We start from the raw sequence: 16894 nt of genomic DNA, 5'->3' as shown, positions 1-16894 counted from the left end.
ATCGTCGTTTTCCATTTTAATTTGAAATTATACTATACCAAGACGCCGAGCTTCTTATATGTCACCGCCTTAAAATTTTCCTCAAAATGCTGGTTTTAAGAGAATAACGAAAAAATACTTTTATTTGTTGCCGGCGGTGTTTCTCATTTGAATATCTTCTTCGCTGCCTTTGGCAAGTGGTGTTGCCAGATATGAAATTCTGATAAGGTAGTTAAATAGTGTTATCATGTATGAAATAATTGAAGTAAACGAAATGTCAGATAAGAAATTGTGATTACGCAGTTGGATGGTGTTACCATGCCTGAAATAATTGAACGAAACGAATGGAATGGAACAAAGCGGATGTTGTTTATTAACGGCAATTCTTGTTGCGAAATTGAAAGGGAATGAGCAACAACAAATTTTAATGAATATAAAGAGGGGACATGTTTTAGTGAACATGTGGCATATATTTGATAAATATGTTCCACAATTCTTTGGTTTATAGAATTTAACATATTTTTAAATTAGGAAATATGAATTTAAAAAAATAAACCCTTGAAATGAAATTTAGAAAGTCTCATCAATGTCTTATATGGCATCTAAGCACTTAATAGCGAAGTTCGAATTTAACATATTATTAAAAAAAACATTAAAGATTCTTAATGATACGTTGCGTTAAAATCGGTGAATCTACTTCAATTCGTTCGGAAGCTAGAATATTTTCCATAGACGGACGGAAATCGCCATAGAATTTTATGCTGATCAAGAATATATATACTAAAATGTATATTTCGAGGTGTTACAAGAAAGGTAATGACAAACTTAATATACCCTCTATACTATGGTGGAGGGTATAAAAAATAATAAATAAATAAATAAAAAACTTATGTAGTAGACCAAGAAAGCTCTTCTATGGATGAAGACCTGTCAGTTAGATCTTATATATCTTCAAAGCTATTCTTATCAACTCTTTGGACTCCTTTTTATAGCCATAATTAAAAACACTTTGGAAATTTGTTGTTGATAATGAATAAAAAATAACTTTATTAAATATTAGTTTTTTTTGTGGATTTTGTTGTTTGTTTTTGTAATTGGTTTCATTTTTTTGTTGTTTAACTTAAAGCTATATTGTATTTAGTATTCTTTTGTTGTTGTTTGTTTGTTTGCAAATCAAATATAATTTAATTTGAGAGACAGAAAAAACTGATTGATGATATTCAAAATTTTAATCGAAAAAAAAAATAATCAATTATTGAATCAGATTCTATAAATGCAACAAGGTTTTGTTTTTTGTATAATTAGAACAATATATTACTTTGGGGTAGAGGAAGATGCTAGGATAGAGCGATACGAAATTAAGGCCATTTCACCAAGGTTAATTGCAAAAGAAGACACTAATGGTAAAGCTTCTAGGGAGGTAAGATTTCCAAAATTGAGAAAACAACAAAAGAAACGAAATTTTTGTTAATAAGAAAATTCGATTATTAGGGACGGGAGGGTGATTTGTGTTTAAGATCATAGATGAGTGAAATCAAAAAAATAGAAAATGTTTTTTGAAATCGAAAAAAAGTTAGAAAAAAAAATAGGATTACAACTCTTTTTTAAATTATAGTTTAGGGTTTTTTGTTATATTTTTTTTTTATATATATATTAATATTATTAAATTATTAATGGTATAAAAAATTATTATTATTATTATTTTTATGGTAGGTGGTAGTATATCAAACAAAATAACATTTTCTCTAAATATATGTATATTACGATGTATGTATGTATGTGTAAACAATGTTAAGCAAAAAAAATGTCTTTTGTTTCGCGAAAAAAGAAACTAAATTGTAGTTGACAAAAAAATAGACAAACACATAAATTACAAAAAAATTAGGTTATGTATATAAAAAAAAATAATTCCAAAATATATAAACAAATAATCTTACAAATTTTTGTGGTTTTGTGTAAATTTTGTTCGGATTTTTTTTTTCATGGGATTTTTTGTTAGAAAAAAAAAACAACATCACACAAGTACAAAACTGAATCGAGCTAGTTTTGGAAAAAACAAGGAAAATAGTTGACATTTAAAAATAGTAGAAAATTTTGTGTTTAGTGGAAAGTCAAAGAGGGGGAGAGAGAGGTACTGGAAATAAACTAAGAAATACTTTTGTAATACTTGTACTAAGAGTGTAGTATTGAAAAAATGTAGAACTTCACTGTGCAACCAAAATTTGCAATTTTTTTCGACTGGAAACTGAAATGAATATAAACCTTCGGACGCGGAAAATCTTCAAGAAAAAGGAAATTGATGAAGGTCACTCTGAAATTTTGAACATTGGGGAAGCTAAAAAACAATTGAAGAATTGAAAAATTCAACTCAAGCAATCACTTAATATTAAGAGACTAATTTTGATTTTTAAAAAAAGACAAATATTTTGAAAAAAATCTATGGAAATCTATTTTCAAATAAAAAGGCAAACCAAAATGTAATAACTGATTATAAAAATTTCCCAAAAAAAAAGATTTTTTTTAGAAAAATTCGAATTTTTTTAAACTTCTTAATTTTTTATTAAAAAAAAAGGTTAACAGGGAAAATAAAAAATATTTTTTAATAACTGGTATAGTTTAATTTTAATTTTATCCAACTTTTTTATTTCAGAAAAAATTTGAATTTTTTAAAAAATTCTTAAATTTTTTTCTTCAAAAAAAAAAAACAAAGATTGACAGGGAAAAATAAAAAATATTTTGTTTAAATACCTGATATAGCTTCTAATAAACATTAATATGTATAAAATTTTCTCATAGAAAAAAATTTTAATTTTTTAATTTCAGAAAAATTAGAATATTTTTTTTTCTTCCGATTTTTTTTTTTTTTTTTTTTTGAATTTTAGAGTAGCGTGGAAAAACAATTTCCAAATTACAGTCTTCTATTTTTTTCTAATTTCCATTTATTGATCTCCTATTAAAGAATTCTCAATATTCCCAAAAAAATATAATCAAAACAAAAAAAAAAAAAAAAATAATAACTCATATAGTCTCTGATAAACAATAATTTTAATAAAATTTTTTTCATATAGAAAACTTAATTTATTTATTTATTTATTTTTTTTTGTTATAGAAAATTTGGAATTTTTCTAAAAAAAAAAGATTTTTCATTTGTTAACAATTTTTATAAAATATTCCCACAGATTTTTTTTATTTTAAAAAATTCGAGTTGTTCTGAAACAAAAAAAAAATAAATAAATAATAAAGTTTTCTTTATGGAAAATTTTATAGAAGCTATTTTCTATTATTTAGAAAATTTTTTTCTTCCAAAAAAAGAAGATTCGAATTTTACATTACCAGGAAAAAATCAATATATTTTGCCTTTACAATATATCCTAAAATTTCTAAATTGCCTGGAGACTGCACACCCTTATGGTATTCTAATTTCAATTTCCAGTTACTGGTCTCTTTAAAAGTTGTTTGATTTTTCATTTTTTAATCATTTTTATAAAAATTTTCCCATAGAGAATATTTTAATTTTTTTCAGACAATTTAAAATATATCCTAAAATTTCCAAATTACTTGGAGAGTTCATAACCCTTACAGTCTACTAATTTCAATTTCCAGATATTGGTCTCTTTAAAAGTTGCTTGATTTTTAATTTGTTAATAATTTCAAAAAAAAAAAATCACCCATAAAAAAAATTACTTTTTTTAATGTAAAAAATTTCGATTTTTTTCTATAAAACAGAGAAATATCAAAAATTTTGCCTTTATAATATATCCTAAAATGTCCAAATTACTTGGAGACTTCATAATCCTTACAGTCTTCTAATTTCAATTTCCAGTTATTGATTGATCTCTTTAAAAGTTGTTTTAATTTTTCATTTGTTGCACAGTGTTGCGATTACATATAAATTACATACATTTCTAAATAAATTGTTTTTCTATATTCGGTTTTCTAAAGGAAAGGCATTTCAATATAAGTTCGATTGCGGTATGTTTTTTGTTTTTTTTTTAGTATCGTTCGTATTTTGTTTTTTTTTTTTCTAATTTGTCATACAACATTTTAAATTTTATTTTTCTAATATATGTATATATGTGTGTGAGTGTGACTGTGTATTACAATTGTAACAATTGTTTTTGATTTTCGAAGTATTCGTAACATGTTATTTAATTTGCTTCTAATAAGGATTTGATTAAAGATTTGGATTAATTTCAAATGTAATGGGGAAAGAAGTCAAGGATTCAAGGTCCCCTCAATTCTTCCAATTACATTTGAAAGTATTGCCAATTTTATGATGGAATATATAGATATAGGTATGTGATTATGATTACTAAAGATAGTTTAGACACTTAGGGGGTAGGGGGTATAAATAGGTTTCGTTTTTCGAAATTGGAGAAAAGGGATTGCTTTCTAAGCACGACTCTGTTTTGAACCTGCTGCAATAATTTGTTTCGCATAATTTTTTATTCGTTTTTTTTTTCTTTTTTGTGGGGGATTATTTATCATCTTCTTCTTCGTTTTTAGCCATCTATACTTAAAATTTACTCACAATAAACATAATTTTTATTTTATTAAACAATTTCTTTTTTCTTTTTTCAATAATTTAGTTGTTTGTTTTTTTGTTGTATAATTTTCTTATTTCCTTCCTAGACTAGTTGTAGTAGTAGTAGTAGGTTGTTGGTTGGTTGTTGTGTTATTAATAGTGGTAGATATAATTAGCAAGATAGAGTATAATTGTTGTTGTTGCTTTTTAGACTTTGAAAAGTTAGTAAACTCTTTAAGATTTCGTATTTTTTTCTTGATTTAGATTTAGAGAGTATTTAACTAATCAATATAATCATAGTACTCGGCTTTATGTCTCTTCTACGCGAATAAAGCCCACTCTTACATTATTTAGCAAGCAAAATTAGCTGTCCTGTTGTAGTTCTGGCTGTTGTTTATTATTGCTATTTGCTTCGAGAATTTCAATGCCATCGACGATACCAACCTCCACGGTGGCATCACCACTTGGGGCGGGTGAAGCAGTCGCTGCAGCAGCCATAGCTTCACGATTACGTCGCTTCATTTCTTGTAGCTTCTTGCGTTGAGCCTCACGTTTTAGAGCGGCTGCTGATGGTGTCGACGACACACTATTTGAACCGTTAGCCATGGGCGTATTTGTACGCGATTTGAGAGTCTTATTGGGTTTTGGTGTCTTTAAGACATTATTGCTGCTGCTGGTTGTTGGGGGGAGATTTGCTGGTTTCTAGATTGGAAAAGAAATAAAAAATATTAATAAAAACTTTAATTAGAATAAGAAATCCGCTGTCATTTGAAACTACTCCAAAAAGATTTGGATTTTTATACCCTCCACCATAGTATGGAGGGTACATTAGGTTTGTCATTCCGTTTGTAACACCTCGAACTCGATATTCTTGATCAGCACAACATTCTATGTCGATTTAGCGATGTCCGTCCGTCTGTCCGCCTCTGGAAATCACTCTAGCTTCCGAACGAAATGAAGTAGGTTGATAAAATTTACTTAAATATAAATTATGTTTGCAGGACTTTTGGTATTGAAAATGGGCCATATAGGTCCAACGTTTTGGTATAGCCCCCATACAACGGTACCTTCGCCATTTTCGGTATTTTGGTGATTTAAGCGACATTATTCACCGTAAATGTTTCAAATTTGGTATTTGAAGTTCGTAATGGATACTACAGCCTATTACAGAAAATTGTGTGTGCAGATTCACGTCTTCGTATAGCCCCCGCATAACGGCATCTTCCCATATTCGGTATTTTGACGATTTTAGCGACATTTATCACCGGAATTGTTTCAAATTTGGTATTTGAAGTTCGGAATCGTTATTCCAGCCTAGTATATGCCCCCATATAAAGGTTCATTTGAGCGGTATTTTTCGAGGTTTTTTTCTGAAAATTGTCAAGCTCCTTCCGAATGTTGGAGGGTATAATAAAACGTTCGGCCCGGCCGAATCTACACTTTTTTACTGTTTGGTTAGAAGACCTGCGGATTATATATGAGAAGACCATTCGATGTTTCATTAGGATATCTTCTATATATCAGAAGATTAAAATATATTCTGAGATCAATTTCTAATCAAGGAATAAAGATTAAAATATATATCTTTAGATTTTTTATGGGAATACCTTCTGGTCTGTTATGAGAAGACTTTGCAAGGCTCTATGGAAAGGCAAGAAGCCTCCCATTACAAGGTTTTATAGAGTTCTATGGGAAATTTTTTTCTATGAAAGGGTTCTACGTTGTTTTAAAGACTTTTTGGTCCTCCATAAGACCACTTTCTGGTTTGTTGTGAAAAATAAAGGGGAAATAATAATGGATTAAAGACCTCCTGTACAACAAGGTGTCATATGGATGGAAGGCATATTCTTGGCCTTTTACTTATAGAATGTTTCTAGATTTCTTCTATAAAAAGAATAGTCTTTAAGGTCTTTCTTAAATATCTTTTGTCGTCTTTGAATAATATAAGTTCTATAGATTTTATAAAAGAAGTGTTCTTAAAGTACTTATGGAAGGCGTTCTATCTGCAAAGTTTTAAACATTTTTATCTACAGAAGATCTTTTTAAATGTGTCCCTTTTAAACATTCTATGGATTTTTTCTTTCATTAGAAGACCGGCAAGTCTTCTTCTATTTCTGGAAGCCTCACTACTCCAGGTATATTTTGTAGAAACTCTACGAAAGTTGTTCTATTTATAAAATGCCTTTCATCTCAAGAAGTCCTATCAAAGTTCTCAGTTTAGGAAAAATATTCAGATCTTCTGTTTATAGAAGACTTATCTAATATCTGTAAAGACACTTTAGAAGATATTGTTTTATGGAAGATCTAGCAAAGGTTTTCTGTATATGAAAGACCTACTGAAGAGCTTATGTTTATAATGAAATTTATCCCTTATGCTTTAGGCTTTCATTAATAGAATGAAGGATGCAAAACCTTCTGCAGGCCTTCCTTTATTTTTGAAAATTTTTCGTACGGCCTTCCTTTCATTTTGAAAACTCAAAGAAGTTATCTCACTTTTTATCACTGGAAAAATTACAAAAGTAGTAAAAAAGTCGTTTTTTTAATAATCTCACCTTCCAGTCATTGGCTTTTAAGATTTCAATTTCTTTAAAAATCAAATCGATATGATCCACTTGTAAATACACCATGTCCCAGAAGCCTTGCAAATCATCGACCGTTGTTGGGAATTGATCTTCTGGAGAGCTATTCAAATTGTTGTGACACAAACCTGTAAAAGAGAAAATAGATTGAGTAAGGGTCGTATATTTGTGGTAAAATAATCTCTGAACTTACCTTCAAATTGTTTCATTTTTTGGGATACTAATAGGCGTGCTTTACCAGAAGCAGAACGCAATAGTCCCATTGTATCTTCGGTAATGTCGGGATTACTCTGGGAAAGAAGAAATCAAAAAGAGAAATAAATAAATTAATAAATTAGAAAATAAGTTTATAAACAAGTTAAAATGTATCAGTCGGTTTAGGCGACAGATCTTTATTCTCAGCCATTGTTCGATCATTTGAATATATTTTGACTTCTTTTATGATTATTCAAATTGTTGACCCTCTATGGAGTAGGTTCCGACCAATATTATCCATTGGGCCAATATTGTCGAACCTAAATAAACATGGTATAAAGACTGAATTGGTTACTTCCTTCACTTTATATAAAATATGTGATAACATTTAAAAAATGTTAAAATGTGCGTGAAGTACCAGATATAGTCGATAATTATTTAAAATTGTCACCATTTGTGGGTGAGGTACCAGAAGGGTATAGATATATATTGTCTTCACAGCAGATCTTGTGTTAGCAAAAATGTTTGCATGTGTGAAATTTGAAGAGTTGGATGCTTATTTCGCTTTTTTTGAGCATTTTGCTTTTTCAAAACCGTGAACCCTATGTGGGGGAGGTACCAGAAGAAATGGTGTTTTGGCCGTATCAAATGATATATACCCTCTCCAGCCAAATGGCCGAGGGTAAAATAATAAATATTAATAACCGATTTCCATGGATATTTGGATATTTATCCGGACATTTCAATTAAGTTACACAAATTTTAAACAGTTTTTAGTTTTCTGAAACATAAACAGTGTCACACAAAACGAGGCTTTTGTCTTCATCAAATCACATTTTCTACTAAATTCCTGTTGTTTCTCAAATTTTCACACTTATTTTCTACGCACAAACATTTGGCATGTATTTTCACATCGTTGCGAGTCATTTTATTGCCTAAAAATCTATTAAAACTTTATTTATTTTCCAATGTCGCATGAATTCTTTCATTCGCAACGTCTCTTGTTTGTTTGTTCTTGACACAAATGCAAGTGGTGTTGCCAGATATGAAATTCATATGAAGCAATTGTATGGTGTTACCATGTATGAAACAGAGAGAATTGATAGAATGTAAAGAGATTTTGTTTATTAACGGAAAATCTTATTCGTATATTGAAATGGAATAAATAACCAAGTATTTTAATGTATGGAATGAGAAATCTGCCCCCTCTATTTAGTTCTCTTGGGAAGCAAACTTTAAAAAAGTCAAAAACCGTGGCTTCTATTTTCAGCTTCTCTACATAATCTACAGACTTTTTCCTGTAATTATGGAAAAAATTGAATTTTGTCAAGAGGGTGCAATGCCCACAAACCAGCCTATTTATAAAGCCACAAATAGGAAACAGACAGTACCGGCCAATCCTCATTACACATACGATCAACACAGTTCCAAAGAATCCTGGAATCTCAAGACATTATAATTGGAATAGTTATATATTTTACTTACCGCCAGGGCATCCATGTACTTCTCAGCCACAGCTGCCAGCTCCAATAAACGATTCTGTTCAGCTTTCAATTGTCTAAGGAAGAAATGGCCATCTCTGGCAGCGGAGCCATTACTTGTTGTGGGTTTATCAGCAGCAGCAGCAGCAGTCTCATTATTCGAAATATGGGCATTGGGAGTTATCACCAACAACTCCTCCGAAGACTTTGCCAGAGACGATGACAAGGGTGATGGTGTAGATTTTGGTGGAGTTTTTAACAATTCGATTGGATTTGCATCTAATTGCACTTTACGATCAACTTCATCGCTACCCATTGGACCTGCAGCGGTGGATGAGGAGGAGGATGAATTTAAATTTTGTGACTTATAAACAAGATCGGGATGTGATTGATGATTGTTTGTCGTGGTATTGGTGTTGTTGGTGATATCCGAATTACTGGTTGTAATGCCATTGCTTGTGCTGTAGTTTTGTGTTTTATTTACTGTCATGGTGGTGGTTGTAGTTATGATGGTGGAGGAGGATGAATTATTGCTGTTCTGGCTGACGTTTTTATTATTGGCAGAGGCAGTTGTCGTTGTTAGATCCCTACCGGGGGAAGTCCTAGAGAAATTCCTTTTAGGCGACACTATGGGCAGCTGGGCCCTAAATTCCTGCGATAAATGTCTCAGACATGGTAAATCAATGTTGTTGTTTTCGGAATTTAAATTCTCTGCAGCAGATGATGACGCATTGGCGGGTGGTAGGGAAGGCTTACCATTCGATGATAGTTTCTCACGAAATTTGTTGTAATCTTTACTGGGTGATAACTCCTGAAATTTACGTACCAATTCGGAGGTGGCACCGCCACCACCATTTTCACTGTTCAATGATCGGTTCAGACGTTGAGGCGATTCTCGAATCTTTTTGGGACTATAAAAGCCCTGAGCTAGAGCACCTGGCCCATAGAGTCTTTCCACACGCTGTTGTATGAAACTGCGGGTAACCGTATTACCGCCATTGACACCGACACCACCACCACCAATATCATCTCCAACACTTAGGTTGTGTAGACTGCTATCAGGGCCACCATTCTGTGAGTGGTTGTTGTTCTCAATGATTGTGTATTTGGTGCCAATGGTGGTCATAATGGCTCCGCCGCCACCACCACCATTTGTGGCCATGTGCGGCAGATGATGATGATGGTGGTGGTGATGGGGTGATGTTACATTAACATTAGGCATTGCCAAGAGAACGGGCGGTGCCAGCGAGTTACTCTTCTTGCAATACTGTAAACTAGTCGTCGAGGGTCGGATGGGCGAAACTTCGCGCGATTTATTTATGTCTTGTCTTATCTTCGAATCGTATGTGGTTATATTCGAATATCCATTAACACAACAGGCCAAATTTAAATAGCTCGGTTTCTTTTCGTATGTATCGACTGCGGCGGCAATGGGGGTTTGTGGCGATGATATGTGCTGTTGCTGATGGTGATGCTGCTGATGATGGTTATTCGTGGTCGTCACTGTGGTTTTACTGTTGTGCGTTTCCAGCACGGTGTTTATGTTGTTATTCACTGTCGCTGTGGGTTGTTTTGTTGTGGTAGTCGTCGTATTGTTTGTCAGGGCAATGCACACTTGACCCGTAATGGGATCCACATAGGCTGTGGTATTGTTCTTAACTGTCTGTACCGAACAACGTTCGCGTATGTTGGCGGTAAATTCTCGTGTTATGTCCTTGATGGAAATGGGTGTGGGAAAATTTAAACTGCCACTTGTATCTGCAGGGAGGTAAGAAACGAATTATTAGAATTTTGAAAAAATTGGATAAGTGGAGAAAAGAAATATTTTATCTTCCATTGAACTTAAGAGGAGAAAGAACCGAACCATAACCATAGAATTGTTGGTATTTTGAGAAAAGTGCATTGGTACCCAGAAAAAGAGGAAGTTAGTTGAAAATGTGTGTCTCTCAACCTATAGTTGACCATGTCGCCTTACAAAAGGAGGCTCCTGGTCTTCTATGAGATACCCAATTGGTCCCTAATTTCTAATTCTTTTAAAAGTCATTCCGATCTATTGGAAAAAAGTACAGCATTTCAAGGTAATATCTTCTTTTACGAAAATGTCTCCTAGTCTTTCAGATAAAATCACTTGGCTATGAGAGGACCTTCTGGTCATCTCTTCTATAAGAAGACCTTATAGCCTTCTAGGAGAAGACTTTCTGCACTTCTAGGAAAATACCATCTGGACTTCAAGACCATCTGGACTTCAAGAAGAGACCTTTTGGCCTTCTATGAGAAAACCTTCTGACCTTCTACGAGAAAACCTCCTAGCCTTCTAAGAGAAGACCTTCTGGCCTTCAATGAGAAGACTTTTAGCCTTCTATGAAAAGACCGTTTGACCTTCTATGAGAAGACTTTTTGGTCTCCTATGAGAAGACCTTTTGGCCTTCCATGAGAAGACTAACTGGAATCTATGAGAAGACCTTCTGGCCTTCTATAAGAAGACCTTCTGGCCTACCATGAGAAGACCTTCTAGCCTTCCATGAGAAGACCTTCTGGCCTACCATGAGAAGACCATCTGGCCTTCCATGAGAAGACCTTTTGGTCTTCTATGAGAAGACCTTTTGGTCTTCCATGAGAAGACCTTCTGACAGACATACTGGCCTTCTATGAGAAGACTTTCTGGACTTCTAAGAGAAGACCTTCTGGTCTTCTATGAGAAGACCTTCTGGACTTGTATGAGAAGACTTTCTGATCTTCTATGAGAAGACCTTCTGGCCTTCTTAGAGGAGACCTTCTGGCCTTCTATGAGAACACCTTTTAATCTTCTTATAGGAGACCCTCTAGCCTTCTTAGAGAAGACCTTCTGGCCTTCTATGAAAACACCTTCTGGCCAGCTATGAGAAGACTTTCTGGTCCTTTTGGAGAACACATTTCGGTCTTCTGTGATAAGAGCTTCTGGACTTCTCAGAGATCTGTTGGCCTTCCATAAGAAGACTATCTGCCCTTCTCGGAGAATATTTCTGGACCGATTAAGGAAGACTTTGTGCCCTTCTAAGATAGGGCATTCTAGCCTTTAAGAGAAGGACATCTGGCCTTCATGGAAATACCTTTTAACCTTCTATTAGAAGACCTCCTGGCTCTCGGTGACCTTCTCCCTTTAAGAGAACTGATTCTGGCAGTCTCAAAGATATATATTTTAGTCTTCAATGACAATACCTCATGGTCTTCTATGAAATGATGTCCTATGTCTCAATAATTTTCGGTGAGATCTTCATATATCCTATAAGATATTCTGATCTTCTTTCTTGTTTTTTTTTCAATCCCGTAGAAGTATATAAATTAAACCTCCTGTCCTTTCATAAAAGTACTTCTTGGATGCCTTCAGGACTTTTGTAAGTGTAAATCAAACTAATATTGGTCCTTTTCTTCACAGCGCCTGAAAGTATGCTTTCAAATATTTGTTGTTTCGTTAAATATTGTTAAATGCTTTTTTCTACTTAACATTTGACTATTTTCGATAAAAAGAATTCCAATCTCAATATTCGTTGTTTAAATAGATTTTTTTCACTCAAAATTTTAAAATTTTGGTAAGGAATATAAAAATGATATCTGTTTATTATTACCAAAGACACTTTTCTTTTTTGAAATCCACCACTGAAGCGTACAACTATCACCTTTAAAATAAAAGACAAAATTGAAAAAAATGGATACAAAGAACTTAAAATAACCGTGCTTTGTAAGGGGGATATATACTTGTGGTAGGTGTGTGTGTAGGTTCACTCCTATAAATACGTGTGTGTGTTGGTGCACTTTAAAGGACAACAATATTTACTAGGTCAGTTTCAATGAACTAAAAAAACAGATATCCTTCAAAAAATGTAAACCAAACCTTTTGTTTGGTTGGTTGTCCGCTCAATTTGGCTATTTATACATTATTGTCCATTAAAGTCCATTAGACTATTCAGGGTGCCCTCTATGCACTACCCATGGGGTAACTAGATGTGAAACAATGTGTTTGTATATACGTGTGTGTGTTTTAAAATAGATTGTAAGGTGTACTTTAAATTTTCATACTCTTTGTTAAGCTCCTGCTCCCTGGGGGAAGTAGGTAAGTAGGAAGGAGCCATACTACCGTAATATGTATATTAGTAAGCCCACCACATTAATCGGTCACAAACTTGAATGGTTGGGTGGTGGTACTCGAAGTGGACAAGATGTGTGGATTTCTATACATGTTGTTGTTGTTGCCTACACAAAATATACACAGAGTAGGGGGTTTGGGTATTCAACTCTTTTCTTTTGTAAACAAATAATAAACATAAAACAAGTACAAAAAAGAACAACAAGAAAATACCAATAATATTTTTTCTTTGATTTTCAGATTGTTGGGTGGGTGGTTAGTGGGATGTGGATAACAAGAAACAAAAACAAAACGAAACATTACAAAGAAAACAAAAAACATAAATTAGCCCCGATAGGATTTTGCCCAAGGTGGTAGTTGGAGTAAGGTAGTCAAGGAAGGTGCATATGATGACTTGGGGAAACCCTATTAAAACTTGTGTCATATTATGTATTTTTTTTTTGTGTAAAGAAGGTGTGCTGCCTGGTACTGGAGTAAATTCCCAAGCACCAAAGGGTTTTGAGTAATATCCGCCACACAGTTGACATTTAAATACCGGTAAAAAAAAGAAAAGCTAAACAAACAAAACAAAATCCATTTGCCATGTGTTAGTTGGTTGTCAAGGTGTGGTAGTAGTAAGTAGTTGGTTGGGTGTTGTAATAGGTATATTAACGTGGAACTTGAGTTGTCTCTGTACATTATAATACAAACGAAAGAAAAATTTAATAATAATCCGTTGCTTTACATCATCAGGGAACCAAGTGGTAAATCAGAATTATATTATATTAAAAATAATTATATTATAAACTTTTTCTTGTATTGGCAGCACGCAATGGGTCTATTGCATGCCAATGCCTAAAAGTAGGCACTACAAGTTTGGAAAACAAGTTGTTCAAGCAGTGTTGGATTTTAAAGAGATATACTACATTTGAAATTGAAACTTTTGGATCTTTTTTAAGGTATGGGTATAAGCGTTAAGTAGTATTATGTATATAAGAAACCTATACCTTTGGTATTTCGAGGAAAATCGATTTCAATTTATCTCACATAAGTACATCATCCTTTGATTTCCCATGGATTATCTGTTTCACTGGTCTTCTATGACAAGAATACATGCTAAACTTCGAAGACTAAATGATTGCCCTCCTTCACAAGGAGAACCTTAATAAACATTCAAAGGTGACAACTGCTATTCGTCTTTTATGAGAAGAGTATCTATTGATCTTTGATAAAAAGGTTACTTTTTCTTCAATACGATGATGACCCTTTAATCTTCTATGGATTATTTATTTAACTAATATTCTATGAGAATACATGTTAATCTTCTGAGATGTATTTTCTCGAAAATACTAATTTTCTCGAACAGACTAATTTTCTCTGGAGTCTAAGGATCAACCATCTGAAAAAGGAAAACTACAAAAAACCCTCTTTCCAAAAATTCTATTTTTTTCCAAGAGAAAATAACACTGAATTGTGGTAAAGAGGCCCATATATCTCATATACATAAGATAACCGCTTATAGCTCTTCTGTGGAAAATTCGTTTCATGGGCCTTTATTAATCTTCTGTGTGAAAGAGTCAAATTGCATAAACCAAAAAATCATTTGACCCACTGAAGGGCCAAAATAATTTTTAACCCTAGTGTGCAGATCGAGGAGTGGGACGATATTTTCCATCTTCACACCAGATTTTGCGCTGGCTGAGATATTGGAATGTGTAAAGTTTGAAACGAATCGTATGCTTATTTCGCATTTTATGAGCGTTTTGGTTATTCAAAATTTTGACTCCTTGGTGAGAGAGGTACCCGACGAACCGAGTCGATATATTCCATCTTCGAGCCAGATATTATGTTAATAGAAATATTGCAATGTGTAAAATTTGAAGGGAATCGAATGCTTATTTCGCATTTTATAAGAATAACAATTATTCTAAATGCTGGCCCCTTTGTGGGCGAGGTACCAGAAGGAATGGGCCGATATTTCCCATCTTCACGCCAGAATTTGCGTAGGTTGAAATATTGCGATGTGTGAAATCGGAAGGGAATTGGATACTTATTTCGCATTTTATGGGAGTTACGATTATTCAAAAATTTTGACCCTTTGTGGGGTAGGTATCGGAAGGAGTGGCTCGATATATTCCATTTTACACCAGATCTAATGTTAATAGAAATATTGTGATGTGTGAAATTTGAAGGGAATCTGATGTTTGTTTCGCATTTTATGAGAATTGCAATTATTCCAAATTTTGGCCCCTTTGTGGGCGAGGTACCAGATGGAATGGGCCGATATTTCCCATCTTCACACCAGATCTTATGTTAATAGAATTATGGCAATGTGTGAAATTTGAAGAGAATCGGATGCTTATTTAGCCTTTTATGAGAGATACAATTAATCAAAAATCCTGACTTCTTGTGGGGGAGGTACCACAAGGAGTGGAAATATTGCAATGTGTGAAATCTAAAAGCAATCGAATGTTTATTTCGCATTTTATGAGCGTTTCAATTATTAAACACTTTTAACCCGTTGAGGGGGAGGTACTAGAAAGAGTGGTCCCGTATTTCCCATCTTCACCGCATATTATGCGATGGCAAAAATATTGGAATCTGTGACGTTTCAAAAGAATCGGATGTTGTTTTCTCATTCTATGAAGGTTTTGGTTATTCAAAATTTTAACCCTATTGTAGGGGAGCTACCACAAGTAGTGGTCCTGTGTATTCCATCTTCACACCATATCTAATGTTCATAGAAATATTGCGAAGTCTAAAATTAGAAAGCAATCGGAAGCTTATTTCACATTTAATGGGCATTTTGCTTATTCAAAATTTTTAACCCCTTTGTGGGAATGGTACCCGAAAAAGTGGGTCGATCTATTCCATCTTCACACCAGATTTTGCGATGGCTGAAATATTGGAATGTGTGAAGTTTTAAAAGAATCAAATGTTTTTTCTCATTTTATGGACGTTATGGTTATTCAAAATTTTGACCCCTTTATGGGCGAGGTACCAGAAGGAGAGGGTCGATATATTCCATCTTCGCACTAGATCTTATGTTGGTAGAAATATTGAGATGTACCGAGTATAAAATTAATTGGGTGCTTGTTTCGCGTTTTATGAGTGTCATAGTTATTCAAAAATTTAACCTGTTGTGCGGGAGGTACCAGAATGAGTGGTCCGTTCTGTCTTATCTTCATACCAGATCTAGAAATGTTAGAAATATTGAAATGTACAACATTTCAAAAAAAAATCAGACTCTTATTTCACATTTTATAAAAATTGTGATTATTCACAATTTCGACCCTTTATAGGGGTGACAATAGGAGGAGTTGGCCGATATCCTCCATTTTCGCATCTGACCTATCACACCGATAAAAATATTAGAATTTGCAAGGCTTGCACAAAATTGGATGATGCGTTCTTGTTCCATGAGATAAATTATTTTCTATGAAAATGTTAGCCTTTTGTGGGAGAGTTACCAGAAGGAGTTGACTGATATTGTCCATCTCCAAACTCAATCTTCGTTTGATAATAATATTGCGCTGTACCAAGTTTGAACGAAATCAGATACTCTCTTCAAGAGTTATCGTGAGCTCCAGTAAGACAAACAGACAGACAGACGGAAGGGCTGATTGACACCGGATCGATTCCAAATGCCCTGAAACGGATTTGGTCGAAAAGGTCCTTTATGTTGAGGTCCCCTGTTGACACATGGCTGAGGCTTTAAAAGCAGCTGTTACACTGACACGATTTCTTAACTTACTTTACTGTCCTTCGATATGGAATGTAAACATAAAATTTCTCCCCTATAAAATACCTTCCGATAGTCATCTATGCATAGAAGTCTTTGTGTAATGTTATGAACATGGAAGACCCTTTGGAAGGTTTTTTATGCCTTGAATTCGGTATCGCAGAAGGTCCTTTGAGGGGCCATCTACACATGGGAAGTCCTTGAAAGACTTTAATACATAAAATATTTTGATCTCTTCTTGTTTTTGCAATTAATCCAATTAAATGTTTTTTTTTTTCTAATTTACCACCT

The 16894-nt window shown here is 33.4% G+C and overlaps 1 protein-coding gene across 4 annotated transcripts in view; it reads right to left on the bottom strand.

The window, feature by feature from the left end:
* Window positions 1-1052: 1052 nt before the first annotated feature.
* Window positions 1053-16894, bottom strand: part of LOC101898811 (uncharacterized membrane protein DDB_G0293934) — a 39209-nt gene continuing 23367 nt past the window's right edge. For all 4 annotated transcript variants that reach the window (XM_005177077.4, XM_059130772.1, XM_059130771.1 and 1 more), the window contains 4 exons: window positions 8764-10517; window positions 7277-7373; window positions 7057-7211; window positions 1053-5206 (listed from right to left, as the gene is read on the bottom strand). In XM_005177077.4, the coding sequence (XP_005177134.1) occupies window positions 4868-5206; window positions 7057-7211; window positions 7277-7373; window positions 8764-10517 (2345 nt within the window). In that variant the 3' untranslated portion in view covers window positions 1053-4867. The remainder of the gene's footprint in view (window positions 5207-7056; window positions 7212-7276; window positions 7374-8763; window positions 10518-16894) is intronic.

The sequence above is a fragment of the Musca domestica genome, unplaced genomic scaffold, assembly GCF_030504385.1.
Source record: "Musca domestica strain aabys unplaced genomic scaffold, Musca_domestica.polishedcontigs.V.1.1 8, whole genome shotgun sequence".
In the NCBI taxonomy this organism is placed as follows: Eukaryota; Metazoa; Arthropoda; class Insecta; order Diptera; family Muscidae; genus Musca; species Musca domestica.
This window is presented reverse-complemented; position numbering and strand designations above follow the sequence as displayed.